Below are 22,569 nucleotides of genomic sequence, written 5' to 3'. Positions count from 1 at the left end.
GGAAATGATACCTAGAGTTTCAACGTGTTAGAATAGTTTCTTGTGATGCTGGACCATCTAGCAATAGAATTGGACCAGGCTCAGGACTGCTGTTAGTGGGTGACACATCTTCCTCATCCTCCCTGCCTTGGCTTACGATCTATCCTACCTAACACACCAGTGCCAACGCAGGTATGTGCTGTTCCCAGTGTCAGTTCTCAGCAAGGGATGGGCGAGGGTCTCGTTTCACAGGTCACTCTCAGTAGCACCTGCCTGTGTTGAGGAGGCTGTGAGGATGCCCAGGCTCAGTGACGGGGTGGTAATCTAGATGGAGGCATATCCCCAACCCCATGCTTCCTTCTCAGGGCAGCTGAGTCTATGTAGGGAAAGTAGTGGTATCTGCTCAAATTCTGAATTTGGCTATAGACCCCTACCCTGCTCTTTTCTTCCTTTGTCCAGCACTAAAGACCCAGAAGACATGGGCACTGACTGTTCAGCAGGGCTTGTGATTTCAGTGATCCTCTTGCCAGATTCTGTCTGTGCTGACTCAACTTTGAATGTCAAAAAGGCTGGAGTTCCCATTTCCAGTGTACAGACTAGTAAACAGGCAGAGACGTTGAGAATCTTGCCTTAGGTCACACAGCTGGAGAAGACAGAGCTCAGAATCACACCCACTATGTACTGATGTGGAACCTGTATGCTGTGCACCATGAAGTGCTGACCCTGAAGGGGCAGCAAGGAGAGTGAGGAAGACCAGGTACCCAGACAGAGCCAGGCTCACATCCATGCACAAGCATACATCCCTTGCTGCCATTCACCTCTGAGGCTCCAGAGGTTGTAGGAAACCAGAAGAGCCAAGGGAAGCCAACAGAAGATGGTAGGGAGCCTATTAGGAGAAGGACCCCTCCTAGGAGTCTGGGGAATTCCCTTCCCTGGTGAGTCTGTCTCAAATTCCTCTCTCTGGGCAATGACCCAAGTAGACTGTCTCAAGACTTCCCCATTTTGTAGGGGTTGAATTTCTGTGGCTGAGAGGATGAGTTCTTTGTGGCTCTTCCCGAACTCTCTGCTTTCAGTGATGGGGGAATGTGGGATGTGGGCTTCATATTTATATGGAGACAAAACTGTTCAGAATAAGATGTCAAAAACCCATGAAGGAGATTGGTGCTGACATTCCCATAACACTTATGGAACTGTTTGTCAATGTCATCTCTTGTCCTGAAACTGGAGGGTTTGTTTAACCAGTTACTGCTGTACTAATTAGAATCTTAGGGAAAGTAATGGGCCCTAGACTCCTAGTGGCTGTTGATAATCCAACTTAATGCTAATGACTCACTCAGGTTACCTGCAAACATAGGCTTTCTCCTGAGTGTGTCCTCTGGTGTGTGATGAGAATTGACTTCCGTGAAAAGCCTCGCCCACATTCCCTGCAAACATAGGGCTTCTCCCCTGAGTGTGTCCTCTGGTGTGTGATGAGATTTGAGTGCTGTGTAAAGCCTCTCCCACACTCCCTGCAAACATAGAGCTTCTCCCCTGAGTGTATCCTCTGGTGTGTGATAAGACCTGACTTGCATGTAAAGCCTTGCCTGCACTCCCTGCAAACATAGGGCTTCTCCCCTGAGTGTGTCCTCTGGTGTATGATGAGAACTGACTTCCTTGTAAAGCTTCGCCCACACTCCCTGCAAACATAGGGCTTCTCCCCTGAGTGTGTCCTCTGGTGTATCATGAGAACTGACTTCCGTGTAAAGCCTCTCCCACACTCCCTGCAAACATAGGGCTTCTCCCCTGAGTGTGTCCTCTGGTGTGTGATGAGATTTGACTGCTGTGTAAAGCCTCTCCCACACTCCCTGCAAACATAGGGCTTCTCCCCTGAGTGTGTCCTCTGGTGTATGATGAGAACTGACTTGCGTGTAAAGCCTCGTCTGCACTCCCTGCAAACATAGGGCTTCTCCCCTGAGTGTGTCTTCTGGTGTCTGATGAGATGTGAGTTGCATGCAAAGCCTCTCCCACACTCCCTGCAAACATAGGGCTTCTCCCCTGAGTGTGTCCGCTGGTGTATGATGAGCACTGATTTCTGTGTAAAGCCTCTCCCACACTCCCTGCAAACATAGGGCTTCTCCCCTGAGTGTGTCTTCTGGTGCATGATGAGACCTGACTTGCATGCAAAGCCTCTCCCACACTCCCTGCAAACATAGGGCTTCTCCCCTGTGTGTATCTTCTGGTGTGTGATGAGACCTGACTTGCATGCAAACCCTCGCCCACACTCACTGCAAACATAGGGTTTCTCCCCTGAGTGTGTCCTCTGGTGCCTGACAAGATGTGACTGCTGTGTAAAGCCTCGCCCGCACTCCCTGCAAACATAGGGCTTCTCCCCTGAGTGTGTCCTCTGGTGTGTGACAAGATGTGACTTCCGTGTAAAGCCTCGCCCACACTCCCTGCAAACATAGGGCTTCTTCCCTGAGTGTGTCCTCTGGTCTCTGATGAGATGTGACCCATCACTGAAGCCTTGCCCACACCCTCTATGCTTGTTTGTTACAATTCTTGACATTCCTACTTTACCAAAGAACTTGCCTGTGTCCTCTGGACTCTCTTTCTGGTCTTTGTGGGGCTCTCCCTCCATCATTCTCTCATGCCCACTAGAGCTCCTCATTCGTTCTTTGGAAGGTTGGAAAAAGGGTCTTGAGATTCTCCTCTGACTGATTGTTTTAAGCAAAGGTTTTGACCTCTCTTTGACCTCTTGACCTTCAGCTTTATCATTCCAGCTGGGTGTACGAGTATGTTGTTGCTGCTGATTCCGATCCTCTGGACAGGGTTCCCCTACTTGGAGGTGTTTTCTTGCAGATGTTCCCAGGAGAATCTGAGAGGGATGATTGACTTTCACATGTTGGCTGAGGAATTTCTGACTGGAGAAGGCCAGAGAGCAGGAAGGACATGGATGCATGTCTGGCTTTGGTTTTGCTGAAAGACAAAGGTTTGGTCAGGACAGATGTTGATGAAAATGCCTGGGCCCCATGATTAGTTTCCTGGTAAGACCTGCCCCATGAATCCTTCTTACTATGGTGACAACACAAGCTCTGTCTCCCACAAAGTGTCCACTTGTCATCTATTTTCCTTTTTTATTTTTATGCAGTGCATCTTCTTCAGAAATCAAGAAAACCCGTATCAAGGGTCTTTTCTAATACTGCCCAGACTAGGGACTTATGAGGAGCATGAGAGGCCACTTCACTCCCTGGGTGGATGGAACTGCAGTGACCTTTTCCATTTTTAGGTATCTTCTAAGTCATGTTAGAGAGGAAAACCAGAAGCCCCAACTAGGAATTGCTTCTCTGTTTTCTAAAACAATGAAATAAAATGTCCTTCCTGCCCTTGCTTGTGTGGCTCAGTGGGTTGAGTGCCAGCCTGTGAAGCAAGGAGTCGCAGGTTCCATTCCCAGTCAGGGCACATGACTGGGTTGTGGGCCAGGTCCCTAGTAGGGGGCGTGTGAGAGGAAACCATGCATTGACATTTCCCTTTCTCCCTCTTCCCCTCCAAAAATGTCCTTCCTAAAGCCTCACACCAAATATTTATGCTTCATTTCATTCAATGTTAGCCCATTTCAAATACACTAAGAAATTATATTTCAAAGTATTTCTCCATCCACACTTATCATGCCTGACTCCTCTTCCTTTCTGCCCAATCCACCATGTGCTCACACATGGAAATGAAGTAATCTCAGGGGATTCCCTACTGGGGTTTATTTTCTAAAAAGTAACAAAGCATGATCAGAACAGAGAACACACCACTCTACAGCTGACGACTGCACACTTGTACTCAGGGAACTCCCAAGTGTCTCAACTTGGGCCAGCGGCACTGCATGTCCACGTGGGTAAGTATCTGAACTCTGTTCTTACCCTCTGTGCTGAGACTGAGACCTGAGTGACACTCAGCCAATTCAACGCCCCACCTCTTTTCTTCCCTGAACTAGGTCCTCGCTAGGCCTGGGATCCTCTGCCTGCAGGTATTTTTTGTAAATGTTATCTCCTGAGGAGCCCTTCCCAGACCACCTGCCACACTATACCACCCCTCACACTGATCCCTAGGCACTTGTCCTGGACTAGTTTTCATCAAAGCACTAACCACTGTGTGGTGTTATGCACATGCAAGTACATATGCCTGGGTTTCCTTCCTTCACCTGTCAGCTCCTCAAGAGCAGTGATTCTATCCTCATGGTAATCTGTATTTCCATGTCCTCTGTGTGCCACAGAGTAGGAGGACTTCACATAATTCACTGAAATGATGCACAAATGTGCTCTGCCTGAATGGTGCAGCTCAGTGGGCTGGGTGTTGTCCCACAAACTGAAAGGTTACAAGTTCGATTCCCAGTCAGGGAACATGGCTAGGGCTGTGGGCCAGTTGGGGTGTGCCAGAGACAACGGATTGTTTCCCTTGCACATTGACTATTTTTCTCTCTCCTTTTCACTCTCTGTAAAAATAAATAAAATATTCTTTTAAAAGATTTATGTTCAGAAAATGAGGAAGGGAGTGAGAGGGAGAGAAACATCCATGTGTGGTTGCCTCTCATGTGCCCTCTACTGGGGACCTGGCCTGAAACCCAGCCATGTGCCCCGATGGGAATCAAACTGGTGATCCGTTGGTTCACAGGCTGACTCTCAATCCTCTGAGCCACACCAGCCAGGGCAAAATCTTTAAAAAAAAAATAAAGAATGCCTATAAAGAAGAAACATTTTATTTAGAAGTATAGAGGAAAATTAAGAAACAGGAATGAAAGTATCAGAAAAAGTGCCTTGGTGACAGAGCTGGTTAGTGCTTGAAGACTTTTCCTTTTTTGCCTCTCAGCATTTTAGCATTATATAAGGTTGTGTATTTTGGGCATGAAATATTTTAAAAATAAAGTATAAAAATTTTGCCTAAGAGTCAAAGGCATATGAATGAATTGTGAATTTCTGAAGCATCTAATTTGAAACTTTAGTTACTTTAGAAGGGACTTTTCTCTATTTAAAAGTTGGATCATGAATATTTCTATGGAGAAGTCTCTCTTTTCTTTCTGTTTTGAAGAACAGTGGTGCCTACCTCTCCTGGCTGCGAGCTCTCTCTTCCACTTGCTGCCCCACTTGCTGCCCAGCTCCTGGCCATACTCGTCCCCGAACCAGACCAGCAGCTCACAGCCCGGCCTGATGACCCGGCAGGTTCGGTAGAAAATCTGCCTGTGGTATTGAAAGGCCACCAGGTTCTGCTCTTCATCATCCCGGGCACAGTTCACATACCTGGGATTGAGGCAGAGGAAGGGAAAGAAAACCAGTGATGAGTTCCCACTACCTGTTACATCCATGTCCAGCTGCTCACTGATTCTTAACGCCCTCAGGCTCTGGTGTTGCCCACTGCCCCTCATGCTCCCAGGGAACCTTCTGTTCAGTGTCTGAGCCTCTTGTCAGCATGTCATGTGAATTTCTACCTCCAAGTCCTGCTTGCAGTGCTAATCCTGCCTAATACCTGTTTCCAAAAACCAGTTCTAGACTTAACCCCCACCCTGACTGGCCATAATATCCAGTGATCACTGGCTTCCCCAAGCTCTAAATCAAGTTGTCTCACACCACAGAACCTGGTGCTTGATCTAGGGCTCTGCTTCTAAATCAGCTAATTTTCCAGTACTCAGCCCACATCTGGTTTCTCTTGAGAGGCCTTTGTCCAACCCCCCTACACTTTATTTAGGGTACCATTCACTTGCCTGGCCCAAGCTTACCATAGAAAATTGGAGGTCCTTTTGTCTTAGTAAAATAAAGCAGAACAATAGTAGTTGATTCACATTGTTATCCCTCATAAAAGAGAGCCCCTCTCAGGAAAGGGGCCCATGACCATTCCTCTGCAGGTTTCAGAGCCCAAATCTAATTAGAAGTGAGGCTGGAATGGTGTGCTGCCCTCACAGGTTTAGGCCACACTTGGTTAGTGGTATCTCGACACTGTGCGCCTCGTGGAAATGATAGTTAAATGTTTCTAAAAGTAATTGTGTTTTTTGTGTCTGTCTGCAAGAAGTCCTTCATAAGGACATGGGTTGTGTGATCTGTGTAAGTAATGTATTCCTTCACCTAAACTGGAATATAGTCAGTGCTTAATTAATGTTCATTTGATAAATTAAAGTGTAATCCAGTGTCCCTGGGGAATCTAGGCTCTTCAAGGTCCTTTCCAGAGCCCAAGTTGTTTCTAGTAGAGTTTTATATTTTGAGGACATATGTTATACTTTTTTCCTAAATGTCCCCTGAAATGAAAGAACACTATATAGAGTAAAAGAAGAAAAAAGGATGAAGGGAGAGCACTGAGCAAGGCATGAGAGGGAAAGATTTATGGGCTTGGGGGGATGAGTGTCCCCTCTGGCACCCAGAGACCTGTTGACCTCACCTCATCCAGTTGGCCCAGGATCTGTCCTTTCCATCCACATACTCGTAGCAGTTTCTCGCTTTGGCGATCTGTGTGTCAGAAAAGAAGTTAAAGACCTTTTATTTCTTTTGTGGGGAGGTAGTAGTCAGAAGAATTATTTTACTCTACTGTCATTAAAGCTCTTCCAGCGTGCATGGGGATTCAACTGCCAGTTGTCACCACATGATATTTTTCTTAGTCATCATCTACACATCTGAGTCTACCTGTCCAGTTCAGGATGTGGACTCTTTTGTGTCTGCACCACTTTGCTCCCGCTTACCTTCTGATCCTTAGACAGGAGCTCTGTGTTCATGTAAAGTCCAGTCAGTACACAGAGCTAACCACATTATCCCCTCCATGACTAGCGCATAAGAGGCGCGTTCCCTCCAAGCCTCAGTAGGAGTATGGGAAGCCAGAGGACAGTGGTAGAGGTAAATAGTTCTCACCAGCCAGGAGTATCTGCTCTTGGCTGCCTCTTCATCTTCTGTGATGTGTCCTTCATAAGGGCCAAAGAGCAGACCCACTGGCAAGTCTGCTGCCTCATTCCACACTCCAAGCCCAGCCTCAGGGATGCCCGATGGCCCGATTCTCAACCCAGGGGGCAGGGTGAGGGCTGAGTGGTGGGGATGCCCCTTGTCCACTGCAGTGTCCTTCACAAATGTAGGGGGTCCGTGCACCGCACAGCTGTCGATGAAGAAGTTCTGACACTTCTCACAATCTGCAGGTGAGAGGAACATGGGTTAGGGAAGGTATAGCGCATGTTCCTGGACACAAAGAGCTTCAGAGGGAGTCCATCACTGACATCATTGAGACTCAATCCTGTACTCCAGGTCACTAGAGGAAAGGAATGATTTGGGGACCAAAGGACCAGATGAAATTATTGTAGAATATACTTCTTAGTGAGGGTCACTTACAAAGGTAGTCATCATCCTGGGGCTCATTGACCTCTTGGTACACACGGCCCTTTCTTTTTCGTAGGCTGTACATCTTCCCGTCCATTTCCCTTCTCCTGATCTGAGTTGGAGAAGGGCAGGTGAGCGAGGTTGGTTGGGTCTAAAGTGTTAGTTCCCATTTTGTCAGATAACACAATCTCCTCCCATCAAATTATTACCCATCCTTTTGCATACTCTGATATTTTACTCCATCAACTATTGATTCAGAAGACTAAGACTCCACACTAACTACAGATGACTGATTCAATTTTAGTTTCTAGATCTCCCTATTACCAGGTTTACTTGCCAACCTTTAATCATTCATAACATATTTACTGAGTGCACTTTGTGTGTTAGGCATTGAGGAAAGGCCTCGGCACACAACACCAATAAAGTGTGGTTGCTATTATCACAGATGGATTTATTGGACAAGTTGCATGGGTCAACTGTTTCAAATTTAATTTAACATTTTCAAATAATATATGAGTGAAGTATCCTTGTCTTCACTTTACACATTAGCATTCAGGAGCTCAGAGAATTTATAGGATTTCCCAAAGCTCCAGTGATAACTTCAGTCTCGGCTTAGCCCAGCTTAAATCCAGGCCTACCCAAAGTCTGCCCCACATACCTAGGTCATACTTATCAGCCCTTCCACAGGACTTAGAGGAACGAAAGTTTCCAAATTTTTTCTCTTAACCTGATTTTCATCTAGTGTGCTTTCCAAAGGCACATGCTTCTCCAGGAGAGGACACTGGTTTCTGGGCATGCTCTGAGTCACTTGCAGTCATCAAATTTGCTGTTCCTGCCAATTCCTTCAAACTATATTCATTGCTTAATGGCACCCTGGATGTTGCCTTCAATGTAAGAGTGACATATTAAAAGACAACATGTATTTAAATTTTTAAGGCTTATGATACATTTTACATGCATGCCTTTAAAACTTCAACCCTTGGAAATACCTAAGGAGTGTGAATATAGAGGGGATAGGGCCAATGAATCCAAGATTATAACTCTTGCCTTATGGATCTTTTCTTTAAACTGTGTCTACAGTATTGACAGTGAAGGATATTTGGAAGAGAGTAAAGAAATAGTTGGCAGAAACATCTAGACAATAAATAAAATGGTGATAAAATTTGAAATACTTTAGAAAGAATATTTGTACTTAGATTAGCTGGTTCCCACCAATTCTGTTTGAATAATGCTGTATCAGTAGCTAGTTGTTTTCAGTTTCATGATCTATAACATGCTAATTTTCAATGTTCTAGTGAACATGCAATTACATAACGCTCACAAGTGTTCTGTGAATTGTGTAATACAGTATGAAGTGAGATTACAGTCCTGCTATCAATTTACCCCTTAGCTCTCTCCATATTTCAAAATTCACTGAAATTACCTTTAGCGTTCATCAGTCATCTTCTAGTTTAATTTGTAATTGTGAAATCATTCATTTGGCAAACATATGGGGGCCCCTAAGGGCCCTGACCTGGGCCTGTGACCTCTGAGAAGGCTCAGGTATGGACCAGCCTCTCAAAGAGCTCACAACGCATAGGTAGGAAGGCTGAACAAATGATTCTAAACAGGATAGAGTGGCCTCATTGGTCATTGGTACTAAGAGAAAGAAGCTGTTACTTCACCTTACAAGAAACAGCATTTGAAATGAGTTCCAGACTGATAAGTTTCTGCTGAAGAGTATGTAACCTATATGAAGTCCTTAAGTCATTTTGTTATTTTTTGTTTCTCAATCATCAAACCTGAAGCTCCTCAGGGGTGGGAGATGCTTTCTTTGCTTAGAGTGGGAGGCTCTGATCCTGGGGATTTTACATTCCTCTTCATCTGGGACCATCCATTGTACAAACTGCCTAGACAATGTACACTGTCCTCAGTCAGAGGGTCTTCATGCATCTCTCACTTCAGCACAGCAGAGAAGAACTTCGACTATAATCATCAGTCAGATGAATGATGTAATGACACATAGATAAGACAATGTAAACTTGAGAAAACTATGAAAGTTTATTTTTCTAATTTTTAAAAAAGATTGTTTATTTTCTTGAGAGAGAGGAAGGGAGGGAGAAAGAGAGAGAGGGAAACATTGACGTGAGAGAGAAACATTGATCACTTGCCTCTCCCACATATCCCAACTGGGAACCTGGCCCACAACCCAGGCATGCGCCCTGACCAGGAATGAACCGAGTGATCTTTTGCTTTGTAGCACGTCACCCAACCGAGTCATGTTGGCCAGGGTAAAACTATGCAAGTTTCAGTGAGTTAGTAAGTGGTTTAGAGAAGCAACTATGGGTTAGATTGCACTACCACTGATCTTAGACATCTAGTCAAACCTTTCTATATCTCTGAAAGGTTACTTCCTCAATCAGAAATGGTGACAGTTATAGTACGTACCTCATCGAGTTGTTGTAATGTTTAAGTGAGTTTATTCACACAGAATTCTTAAAGTCTGAAACACTGTGATAATGAAACAAATGGTAGTTACTATTGTTGCTGTAGTTGTTAACCATTAAGATGATGATGAGTCCTGGCTGGTGTGGCTCAGTGGATTGAGCACTGGCCTGCAGACCAAAAGGTCAGCAGTTCCACTCTGGTCAGAGTACATCCCTGGGTTGTGGACCAGATCCCCCTGTTGTGGGCGTGTGAGAGACAAGATATATATGTGTGTCTCCCACATGCTTCTCTCCCTTGCTTTCTCCCTCCATTCCCCTGTCTAATAATTTGATAAATAAATGTTAAAAAAAAAGGATAATGTCGCACAATGTATTAAGAGACCAGCAAAGGAAGGTGGCAGTTCCTAAGATATTTTCTGCATTTTTCTACTCTTACCTGCATTTCTATCCATGAGGAAAACTTTCTTGTCAACAGGATTTGAGAAATACTCACCTTCTGGTGTTTACTGTGTTCTCTTCTGAAGGCCACCCAAGGTTTGACTGAAAGATGATGAGAAATCAGTGTTTTGGTTGGAATGTTTCCAAAAGCTGGATATTCTTATTAGGGGCACAGAAGTCTGAATGAGAGTAGTCCAAGAACAATCCCAGGATGGCTGGAAAATGTTTTCTGATGTTCATTAAGGCCTATGGTTCCATTGGGGCCATGTACTAATTGCGTTAGAATGAGAAAAAAAATAGACAAAGTGTCATCCATGCTTCACCCTATGTTCATAAAGCATCTATTACATTTATTAAAGAATAAATTGGCCTCTCCTGACAAAAATGTAATAAAAGTAACTGCACAGAAACTCCATGTCTTCAACATAACCCTTTCTCCGTCCTGTTTTCTTCATTCACACTGGCCTTGTCCCGGCTGAGGGCACCAGGACCACCCAGCCTCCTTTCTCTGGTATCCTCCCCGCCTGGGCACATACTGGCCACCCTCGCCCTTCCTTAGTCATTAGACTCTGGTCAGCACCCACAGTCTGTCGACCCCAGAAACAGAATCCCAGTCTCGTTAAAGATCACATCTTGACTTCAGCTGTGTTTCGACCCCAGACCCATGAAAGTGGACCGACCCCACCCACCGAACACTCACGATACTGGACAGAACGGCACCACAGCCCACATCAGGAAATGAAACAGTGACCAACCCCTCCCACCCTGGCCCTCCCCCGCAGCTCCCGAAATCACCACGGTTAACACTGCTCCCCGTCCGTCTCCATGCAGGCCATCAGGCAGCCAGGTGTGGGGACACTCCTAGGCGGCCAGACCTGCCTCCCTCTCTCGTGCTGATGACTCTTCTGAATTAGTTATTTCTTGTTCATTCATATGTTCTTACACATTTACTGCTTACTAATGCATCTATAAATACAGATGATTACGTTGCCCACGTGCAAGTTGACGGGAATAGCCCGTCACTGTACGACACACTGTTGTGCATCTTGCTTGTTCGCTGCACCAGCAAACCTGTTCCCTGGTTACGTCCTGAGATGCCGCCCGACCCAAACCAGGTCCGAGTGGGGAGGGCAGCGCTGGCTCCTCCTGCCGCTCACCTAGCTGCCTCGGAGCCCGTTCTTCATCCGAGTCCTCACGGTCCCCCTCCTGGAGCTCGGTGGCCCGCCTGTGGTGGTGACACAGGAAAGTCGGTGGCGGGGCCTTGAGATCTGGGAAGAGACAGAACCTCTGTCCTGGAGCAGAGAGCGGGGAGGAGGGACACGCCCAGGAAGCCCGTGGGACTGGCTCCGATGGGACGGGAGAGTGAAACGAGTGGCTGTGGGCGCTGCACTGTCCGCCGCAGCCCCGCTCTGACGTGAAGGAGCAAACTCCCCCTGATCCGTGTCCATGGAGGAGGGAGCTGCAGGCGGATGGGGCCCCCTGAGCCAGGGCCAGCCCAGCGCCTGCTGGGTCGCCCGGTCACCTGCGCGCTACCTGGGCTGGTGAGCGCGTCTGAGTTCCTCTTCACGTCCCAGCGCGGCCTTTCTCCCCGAGGGCAGGGCGCCCAGAGAGGGGGACGGAGGGGCTGGATGGGCCGAGACGGAGGCGCCCGCAGACCCGCTCGCGGGGTGGGGTGGGGGCCTGTCCCCGCCCCTCCCCCCGCCTCAGCGCGGGCTCGGAGGCCGCGGCCCAGGCGTCTGAGGGGCCCGGTCAGCCGGCGGGCCTGAGGCGGCGCAGGAAACGCGCTTCTCCCGGGGAAGGGCCCGCAGGCGCCCCCGGGGTCCGGAGAAGCCCGCGCGAGGCGCAGGCGCAGGCGCAGTGTCCGGCAGGCAGACCGCCGTCTCTCGGGCTGAGAGGCCCGGGGTCCCTCAGGACTCGATCTGCGTCTTCCGGGCGGAGGGCACTCCGCGTCCCGGGGGCGGGGGAGGGTCAGGCCGCCGCGGCTGAGGGGGGTTGGGGCGTCTCACGAGGGGCTTCCGGGTCCCCTCCACTGAGTCGGTTTCCAGGACGACGGCATTCGGGGTCTCTGCGTTTGGGGAGGTTTGGTCTTTCCGGGCGGGCGCGCTGCAGGAAGGGCGCCCCGAGCCGAGGGGAACTGGGGTTCCAGGCTGTTTGGGGGTCTGAGCGTTGGGGGTCAGGAGACGGGGGGTCCTCCGGGTTAGCGGACGCGGCCCCTCGGTGCTGAAGGGGTTCGGGCCCCTCGGGAGCAGGGCATCTGGGGTCTCTCTGGCTGGACTGGGAAGGTCTCGGGCTGAGGGTTCCACAGGGCAGGGCTCCCCGCTTACCGGTCCGTCTCCCGGGGCCCCTGCCGCGCTGCCCACCTTAGCGGACTGTCCAAGTCCATGGGTTCCCGCGTAGGGAGGAGTGAGGGCGCGGCAAGGTTCCTACTTGGATAACCAGGTGGGATCAATCCGCCAATCAGTGCTGCGATCCCAGGGCCCTGCTCGCCAATGGGCGGTCAGAAGAAGCTGAAAGGGCGGGACAGAGGGGCAGAGCCCCCTGGGTTGGAGACTAGCCGGCGGAAGACCCGCCCCACCCTGCCGCGATTGGCTACTCTGGGTCTCCTGAGCGCCTGTCAGTCTGCAGCGAGGACGGGTGGGCGGTTTCCGTGTCCCCTTTTCCTGCGGATGATGAGGGACCCGCCCCCGCAGGACCTGGAAACCGCAAGCCGGGTCGGGCCCTGGGGTGGATGTGGCCCTCCTGCCTCCTGACAAAGTGTCTTTGTTCCATCAGACTGTGGTCAGGATCCCCGACTTTCGTCTAGACTCGTCTGTGCCCTTCCTTATTAAACCCACTTTCAGCAAACGCTGCATAAGCAGTGAGGACCCGGTCAAGACTGCATTGCATTCCGTGGAAACTTAAGTCAGTAAATCCTGACCATGCAATTCATAGACACAAAATAAGTTCCAGAGGGCTCAAGTGTTTAAACACAACAAATAGAATAATAAGTATACTGGAAAACACACTGGGAGAATTTGATGTTTCAGAGAAGTGGTGTTATGATTAATAGGTGTGTTTAAGTAACTCAGGTGTAAAAACATTTCAGGAATAGGAAGACAGGATAAAACCAAACAAAACTAAATAAATTTAGAAATGCTGGACAAACCTGCAAGTATTTTACATAAAAATAACATCAAATCTGAGGGCAGAGGTCCACAGAGAAGGGTCAGTTTAGCTGCTACAGGCTTTCATGGAATACAGTGGGAAGAGTGTTTCTGGTCCTTACCTCGTTTTGAGCATGTAAATATAACTTGATTTCCATGGATTTGAAATGAGCCAACTAACTGTAATTATTACTGTGAAACTGCATAAAGGGAAACTTCACTAAAGTGGAGTTGGGGGTCAGTGGGGGAGCTGTCACATGGCATCACCCAGGGTCAATTACAGGAAACATTGTCTGTCACAGGCCCCAACATATAGATAGTACCATGTGCTCCCAGGAGAAACCGACTCCCCAGCACCTCAGCCAGAGAGAAACCATGGTCACCCTGAACTGACACTTCCCTCCAGCGCACATTCGTTTGAAATGACCCCTCCCAACTTCCTCCTTTCTCCCTGTAAAATAACATCCCTCTCTTTTTCTTATGGAGCTGGCCTATGGTTTTTTGCTACAGCTTGCTTGTCCTAAATTGCACTTTTTTACTGCTTGTGAATAAACCCCTTATCTGCTGGTAAAATAACTGACTCATGTATTTTTAAGGTCAACATAATTTGGTCACCAATGTTGGGATCCAGAGGACTCCTGAAATCTGTGAGGCTGACAAGCAAGTAGGTGCAGTGTCCTTGCTCTGAAAGACTAGGGGAAGGGTCTTTCACTGGTGCAGACTTCCCAGTGATCAGTTTAAGAATAGTCATCCAGAAATAACATCCTCATACCCTCTGACCCAGAAATTCCACTTTTAAAAAATTTCCCCCAGTAGCCCTGAGTTGGTAGCTCAGTTGGTTAGAGTGTCCTGCCTATATGCCAAGGTGGTCAGTTCGTTCTCCAGTCAGGGCACATACAAGAAGCAACCAATGAATGAATACATAAGCAGAACAACTAACTCTCTCTCTCTCTTCCAAATTAATAAATGAAATGAAAAGAAAAAAATTAAAAATTCCCCCCTAGTTATGTTTCCCTGTGTATGAAATGAAGTATGTTTAATGTATTTCATCCAACACTTATATAATAACAGATATAACTTTAAAGTTTTCAGTAGAAGAGAATTTGTTAAGTTATGGTTTGCTCACACTGTGAAATATTATAGAACATTAAAAGTGGATGAGAACATATGATATTTCATTCAAGAAACAGAATGTAGTAAGGTAGTTCTAATGGATTTTAACAGAGAATAGTTTCTAAGTAATGTCATGTTAGAAAAGTATCCTGCAAAACAAACTGTGTTAAAAAAAAGAAACCCAGGCAGAAGACATGTGCTGAGGGAGACACAGGCACTAGTCACAGGCATCAGGGTCTGGGCAAGATGCAAGGGAAAACTTGGTTTTCCTTTGTGTCATTTGGAATGTTGTGTCATTTGTTTTCTCCTTTACTTAAAATAAACCTATCTATAAATATTTTTGTAGATAAAAGAATGGATGAGAAGTAGTTGATTGTATGTGTATGCATTTACAAATAACTCAACAAAAATTCTGCACACCCTCATTAAATCCAGGGGTGCATGCTGCCTTCCTTATCCGAACAGCACCTTGGCCACCCAAAGTGTCCAATTTGCATCCAAAACTCTATTCCAGCAGGAACATTTCCATAGTGCAAAATATACTGTGTCACACAGTTACTGTTTGTTTGAGAGATGAAAACCATTTATTATCAAAACGATGAATTTTATATTTAAGTGTTGGATCCAAGGTCATTTATGGAAATATTATTAAGAATATTTTCAGCCCTGACTAGTGTGGTTCAGCTTTTGTGTCTGGCATCTGGCAACTAGGGTTCCTTGCCCAGCTCCAACTCTGGAGTCTGGTTGTGGAGTCTTGGTTACAGATTTGGGTCCCGTCTCCAAGGTCTGTGGCCTGGGTTTGAATCTATTTGGCCTGGGGTCTGGGATCTCTTTGGGTGTGGCTTTGGGGTCTCTGGGTTTGTATATGATGTCAATGTGCATGCCTATAAATTTATAGTCATTAGCTCCAAGTCAATGCCAAGAGGAATCCCAGAGTTGGGGTGTGGTGAAGAAGGAAACTTTAGTGCAAATACCTGAATTTTAATACAGAATGGCCATGAGTGCAGAAGGGTTGTGAAGAAGCTCAGTATTGTCACAGGTGAATTATGAAGCAGCACACCATGTATCAACTCAGTAGTGCTGCTTTTAGTTACTTGGCATCAGGGCTGTGAGGAGACCCTGAAGTGATGCAGCCCTGGGGCTAACTCCCTCTCTGGTTGTGCTGCCCAGGCCTTTTCTGCTCATCTACATGACTTCTGGTCTAGACCTTTCATTTCCGCTTTGCTGGGCTGCATTTGCACATGAATAAGTGAAAATTGGAAAAGGAGCCCCTCTGAACGACTAGATCAGGCTCTGGTGTTGTCACAACAACAGACTAGATTATTATTATTTTTAAATTATGCCATGCTTTCCTCTAGTACTTTTTAAGTCCAAACTGACATGGCCTTTTTGTTGTGGTTGTTGCCGCTTACTTAAATTATATAGAAAAATTAAAAATAATTGAAAATCCTACCCAAACAGGTAATAACTGCTATTATATTAAGTATATATGCTTCTAAACAAGGTGGGGGTGTGTGGGGTGGGATGGGCAGACAAGGGCAAAGGGGAAAAATTGGAAAACTGTAACAGACTAACAATAAAAAATTCAATAAAGAATGGGTATATACCCTTCCAGACATCACTACTTGCATATTTCCATTCTTCCACTTCTTCTGGATTTAATTTATTATTCCAGATTTGTAATATGATGCAAAATTTGTGAATTTTCAGGCTTTCTCCCTAATGTGTGGATTTATCAACACATTTTTTCAGAGTTTTTTTAATGTACAATTTTGGTATTATGCAGTTCAAATTATTTTTAACTGCAATTGTTATTTAATTTGAGGTTTTTTTAGAAGTGTATTTTATAATTTTTAAATATAAGGACCTTCTAATTATCTTTTATTACTGATTGCTAGATTAGCTGCAATGAAAGCAAGAAACATACTTTATATAATTTCAATCCTTTGATATGTTTTTTTGAAACTTGCTCCACAATACAATATGGTCAATGTAAAAAAAAAAGAAAGAAAGAAAGAAAGAAAACAAAAAAAAGTTCCAAGTGTGGTTCTCTGCTGCTATCTGTTGTTCATTTTGGGAATAACACCTTAGTGCTGGTCAACAAGAAAAGTGGTTGATTCTGGTTGAATGTCAATGGCTGTTGATGGCATGGTATTTAGAAGTGTGTTTTTAAAATATCTCAAGGTATGGACTGTCCAGTTTCCTTCTGACTGGTTTCCAGATTAGGGAAAAGGAGGCCATAAATGTGTCTTACGTGCCATTTGTTGGAACTTGCTGTATAGCATAATAGAGTCAGGTTTTTAGAAGTTCCCAGTGTGCTTGAAAATCATTTGTTATTTGCTTTGTTTATTGCAGCTTCCTTAAACAATGAAGAAAGTAGAATATATTTAAAATAAATTTTAACCCAATAGGTTAAAAAAATAAAATCACTGTCATTTTATAAGTAAAAATCAAATGAACAGTTTGGCCAAGTCACTAATACGTATCCCAAGTATACATCTCTGCTGCCATCTCATCGGAATTTTGGGGAATAACATCTTAGTTCAGGTCAGCAGGAAAAGTGGTTCATTATAGTGGAATATCAGTGACTGTTGGCTTTTTTTCAAGACTGTTTTGAGGTACAAGTCTCAAGTCCCAATGTCAGTGACCACCAGTTCCTTGGGATCACGTTTTTGTTTTTTTTTTTAAGATTTACTTACTTATTTTTAGAGAGGGAAGGGATGGAGAAAGAGAGAGAGAGAAACATCAATGTGCGGTTGCTAGGGACCATGGCCTGCCACCCAGGCATGTACCCTGGCTGGGAATCGAACCTGCGATGCTTTGGTTCTCAGCCCAAGCTCAATCCACTGAGCTATGCAAGCCAAGATGGGATCACTTTTTATGAGCACATCATCTAGACAGGACATTGGATTTGGGAGTGCATCATTGGTTCTTTTCTTTGAATATATTTTAAAATTACTCTTTGTGTATATAAAAGACATTTATTTCTGCATGTTATTTACCACACAATTTACTAAGTTGTATTATTTATAATAACTTTCAGTTGATATTCATGAGTTGTCAAGGTAAATAAGATATCACGCAATAATAAAATTAAGTTAATTTAGCTGTATAAAGCATGAAAAATTAGTTAAAGCTTAGAATAAAACATGAAGACAAGAAGAGTTAAAAATGTGTTAGTTATAAGTTCATTAATAATTAAAGAAAATAGCAACATGATTCTTAGCATTGTAAATGAGTTCAGGACCTGGAGCAGTGGTGTTTTAGAAATCAGAAGTATTTTGTAAGTAACATTGTGCTCCTTGTATGTTATCTGAGGAACTCACAGTATGGCAAAGGTCTACATTTTCAAAGAGAATGTTTGATGGTGAATTTTGGAATGTAGAAGAGTAACATTATAGATTATAAGTGATTTTAATAAGCAGTTATTGAAGGGTGATTTACGGGCAATGCAAGAAGACAGTGACCCTCAGTGCTGTGGTTTATCACAGTGTGGTTCAGCCTCTTAAGGTGTCACATCTTCCTTGGCTTCTGAGCTTTCACAGGTGTCTTCTTAGCCAAGGCCATTCCTCCCATCTTTCCGAGATGGCCAGCACTTTTATTTATTTTTTGTTGTTGTTCATCTCTCAGCCTCCAGACTGCCTGCCCAGAGAGAGGCGTGATTTCAGATCTAGGGTGCAAATTCACATGCTGTTTGTATTCTAATTGACTCTTCATCCTGCTTCATATAGAGTATGGTTTCTCATTGCAATGGGATTGGGGGATTTGTCTCCACATTGGAGGTGCTTATTAGCAATCATTATCTCTATTCAATGCGTGACAGTAACTTCTACCTTAACCCTCCCTAAGGACAACCTGAAAGGTCTTCATACAATGTGCCAAATGACCCCCTGAGGGCAACATCAACCTTAGGTTGAAAACCACTGATTTTTTTTTTTAAAAAATTATTTATTTATTTTTAGAAAGAGGGAAAGGGAGAGAGAAAGAGAGGGAAAGAAACATCATTGTGTGGTTGCCTTTCATGTGGACCCCACTGGGGACCTGGCCTGCACCCCAGCATGTGCCCTGACTGGAAATCAACTGGCAACTCTTTGGTTCCCAGCCTGTGCTCAATCCATTGAGGTACACCTGCCAGGGTGAAAACCACTGATCTAAGTTCTTTAGCTTCTTCATTTCCCATACTATTCTTACCCTCCCCCTGTCTATTTTCTACCTACCATCTATGCTACTTATTCTCTGTACCTTTTCCCCTGTTCTCCTCCTCCCACTCCCCTGTTGGTAACCCTCCATGTGATCTTCATTTCTGTGGTTCTGTTCCTGTTCTAGTTGTTTGCTTAGTTTTTTTCTCTTTTTGTTTTAGGTGTGGTTGTTAATAATTGTGAGTTTGCTGTCATTTTACTGAACATGTTTTTTTTATTTTCTTTTTCTTAGATAGGTCCCTTTAACATTTCATATAATAAGGGCTTGGTAATAATGAACTCCTTTAACTTGACCCTATCTGAGAAGCACTTTATCTGCTCTTATATTCTAAAGGAAAGCTTTGCTGGACAGAGCAATCTTGGATGTACGTCCTTGCTTTTCATGACTTGGAATACTTCTTTCCAGCCCCTTCTTGCCTGTAAGATCTCTTTTGAGAAATCAGCTGATAGTCTGATGGGAACTCCTTTGTAGGTAACTATCTCCTTTTCTCTTGCTGCTTCTAGGATTCTCTCCTTCATTTTAATCTTGGGTAATGTAATTATGGTGTCCCCTGGTGTGTTCCTCCCTGGGTTCAACTTCTTTGGGACTCCCTGAGCTTCCTGGACTTCCTGGAAGTCTATCTCCTTTGCCAGATTGAGGAAGTTCTCCTTCATTATTTGTTCAAATAACTTTTCCACTTGTTGCTCTTTCTTTTCTCCTTTTGGTACCCCTATAATTCAGATGTTGGAACATTTAAAGATGTCCTGGAGGTTCCTAAGCCTCTCCTCATTTTTTTTTTTTGAATTCTTGTTTCTTCATTCTTTTGTGGTTGAATGTTTCTTTCTTCCTTCTGATCCACACTGTTGATTTGAGTCCCAGTTTTCTTCCTATCACTATTGGTTTCCTGTACATTTTCCTTTGTTTCACTTAGTGCAGCCTTCATTTATTCATGTAATTTGCAACCAAATTCAACCAATTCTATGAGCATCTTGATAACCAGTGTTTTGAGCTGTGCATCTGATCAATTGTCTATCTCTTTGAGGCTTAGTTGTATTTTTTCTGATGCTTTGATCTGTTCTTTTGTTTGGGCAATTTTTTTTGTCTTGATGAGCCTGTTACATAGTAAGGGGTAGAGCCTTAGGTATTTCCCCAGGCAGGGCAACCCACATTCCTGCGATGTGACCCTGTGTGGGGGGGAGGAGTCCGAGATGGTACAATGGCCCTTGCTCCACTCTCTGCCGGATTTCAGTCACTTCCCCCATTTCCCACAAGCAAATTGGGCCCTCTCTGGTGCTAATTCCCATGTAGGTGGGCTTGTGTACATTCTAGGACCCTCTGGGCTTCTCCAATGAACTCTCCTGTGCAGCCTCAACCCCCACAGGCGTTTTTAATCAGAGGTTTGAGGCTTTATTTCCCCATGCAGGAGCCCTGGGTTGCCTGGTCTGTCTCTTTCCCCAGGTGTTTCTCCTGGTTTATATGCGCTCGGATGTGGGACTGCCGGGTCCACAATCCGCTGCCTTGCTGGCTAACTTCAGCCTTGTGCACCCCATTTCATAATCTTCCACCTCCCTGGGTCTGCCAGCCGCTGCCTTGCCAGGAGTCCTCTCTGTCCAGCTGCCCATCTTCACCCCTCTTACTGGTCTGGATGAATGTGACTTCTTTAACTCCTTGGTTATTGGACTTCCATACAATTCAATTTTCTGTCAGTTCTAGTTGTTTATTTTAAATTGTTGTTGTCCTTCTTTTGGTTGTGTGAGGATACACAGTATGTCTGCCTATGCCTCCATCTTGGCCAGCAGTCCAGGGTGAAGAAATCTTTCTGAAGTTTTGATGTGTAATGTTTTTAGAATCATTCAGCTCAAATTATTTTGTAACTCAAATAGTGGTTCATTTTGGGGGTTATTTATTAGTCTGTTTCATAAGTACCAAATGACAGAACTTTCAAGTAACCCACTTTCAGTGAATTCCAGCTTAAGTGCTATGAGAACAAAACACACACTCTACATAATCTCAGTGCTGTGATGCTGGGTGAAGCCTGTTTTATACCCGGTTGGCCAAAAAGTTAGTTTGGTCCCCACCATTCCTTCCTTCATCCCCATCTCCCCACCCCCGTCACGTGGCTCTGGTTCACGTACTTGTCTTTAACTTCATTCAAAACCATTTTGTTATACTGTACCATGACAAATGTCATATCAGCATGAATTAAGAAAAACTCATGAAAATTGTTGAGTGTTTGTGTGGCCATTTTGATATTGAAGGTGGATGAACATAAGTAATATTTTCAGTACATTAGGCTTTGGTACTTCTTTTTTTTTCTTTAAAGATTTTATTGATTTATTTTTAGAGAGAGAAGGGAGATAGAGAGAGAGAGAAACATCAATGTGCGGTTGCTGGGGGTCATGGCCTGCAACTCAGGCATGTACCTGACTGGGAATCAAACCTGTGATGCTTTGGTTTCCAGCCCATGCTCAATCCACTGAGCTATACCAGCCAGGGAAGGATTTGGTATCTCAAGAAGGATGAGAATGTCAGTAAACAGAAGAAAAGATTTGTGGCATGTATGAGAAGGTGTTGTAACAGATCGAACATGTCGGGAGTGGTTTGCAGCGTTTTGTGCGGGAGGTTTCTCAGATGAAGATGCCCCAGGGGTGAACAGACCAGGTGCAGTGCAGAGCCATCAAGTCCAGATGTTCACTGAGGATAGACCATGTGAGGCCACACGGGAGAGAGGACACATACTCAAAGTACCCAAATCAATTGTCGGAAATAATTTGCACCAGGATAGTTATGATAATTATTTTGGTGTTTGTGTTCCACACTAGTGAAGTGTGACAAAAAAGCAACCACCATTCTTGACAGCATTTCCATGTGGAATTTTCTTCAGAAACATAAGGAAAGTCTGTTTCTGTTTCCAAGACAAATTGTGAGGGTGGATGAACAGTTGACACTTTACAATAACGTGAAGCTGGAGAGATCATGGGGCAAAAGAATGTAATCATCATCTGCCACTCAAAAGGGCGGCCTTCATCCAAAGAAAGTGTTGTGTAAATGGTAGGTTAGGGTCAGGGTCAGGGTTAGGTTTAGAGTTAGGGATCCTGTCTGTAGGCCCACACTTACTCTGCCCTTAGTGTCAAACCAACTGTCAGGTTGAAGTGAAATGTCCAGGGTAAGGCCAGCCCATGGAAAATTAGGTGAGTGCTGCGTGTATGCAGGGTTGTGGGAGGGAGTGTTTGAAGTGAGTGGGAGCAGGGAGCAGCTGCAGCTGGTCTTGGAGGAGCTGCAAAGGGTGCTCAGACTCTGTGCAGTAGGAGTGTGAGGTCTCTATGTAATTGAGCCATTCCTGTGGGACCACTTCTTGTGAGCACATTATGTAGAGCACAGACCAGCTTTGGGAGCGCATGACTTCTGGTCCCAGTTCACTGAGCATTGCTAGGTGCAGCCTCACAAGCTCTCAAGAGGCAAAGCCGAGTCTGAAGTTTCAGGGGTAATGTTGTAAGCTACAAAAATGAGAAATGTTACATGTGACAAAGCAAAGACCCTGGGAGGGTTCTTCCATGTCCAAAAGAATGTAGCTTGTAAATGGCAGACCCAGGCTCACATCACTATTAGAGACCAAAAGGTTAGAAGCTCCTCCATCAGAACTGCTGCAATGCACACGAAGAAGTGCAAATAACAAAAGAAGCCATTTTGGGCTAAACAGAATTTTTTCCCTGCGGACTGTCAAGAGACCCAACTGGATGAGTAAAGAAAAGGCTTCTGGTGTCCTCACAGCAGTCTAGATTATTATAATTCAATCATTACAAATATTCTATAAAACTATTCCACATTTTTCTGTGGTACTTTTTCCCTAAAATAGAAATGGCTTTTTTTGTTGCAGGTTACTGAAACTATACAGAAAAATTAAGTTAATTAAAATCCTACCCCAAGGAACATTAACTGCTACCACTTTAAGCGTATCCCTCCCAGACATGAGTACGTGCA

The 22,569-nt window shown here is 45.1% G+C and overlaps 1 protein-coding gene across 2 annotated transcripts in view; it reads right to left on the bottom strand.

The window, feature by feature from the left end:
* The window catches only part of LOC114498754 (histone-lysine N-methyltransferase PRDM9-like), a 29,965-nt gene extending 19,069 nt beyond the window's left edge, over positions 1–10,896 (bottom strand). Inside the window, exons 1-6 of one of the 2 annotated variants that reach the window (XM_036027616.1) lie at positions 10,653–10,896; positions 10,152–10,255; positions 7,302–7,401; positions 6,834–7,105; positions 6,370–6,437; positions 5,047–5,240 (exon numbers count right to left, since the gene is read on the bottom strand). In XM_036027616.1, the coding sequence (XP_035883509.1) occupies positions 5,047–5,240; positions 6,370–6,437; positions 6,834–7,105; positions 7,302–7,401; positions 10,152–10,255; positions 10,653–10,716 (802 nt within the window). In that variant the 5' untranslated portion in view covers positions 10,717–10,896. Of the gene's footprint in view, positions 1–1,297; positions 2,182–2,349; positions 2,935–5,046; positions 5,241–6,369; positions 6,438–6,833; positions 7,106–7,301; positions 7,402–10,151; positions 10,256–10,652 lie in introns of those variants that run through there. The other variant, XM_036027615.1, reaches the window with a different exon arrangement.
* Between the last annotated feature and the right edge of the window lie 11,673 nt (positions 10,897–22,569).

The sequence above is a fragment of the Phyllostomus discolor genome, chromosome 6 (assembly GCF_004126475.2).
Source record: "Phyllostomus discolor isolate MPI-MPIP mPhyDis1 chromosome 6, mPhyDis1.pri.v3, whole genome shotgun sequence".
Taxonomy (NCBI): Eukaryota; Metazoa; Chordata; class Mammalia; order Chiroptera; family Phyllostomidae; genus Phyllostomus; species Phyllostomus discolor.
This window is presented reverse-complemented; position numbering and strand designations above follow the sequence as displayed.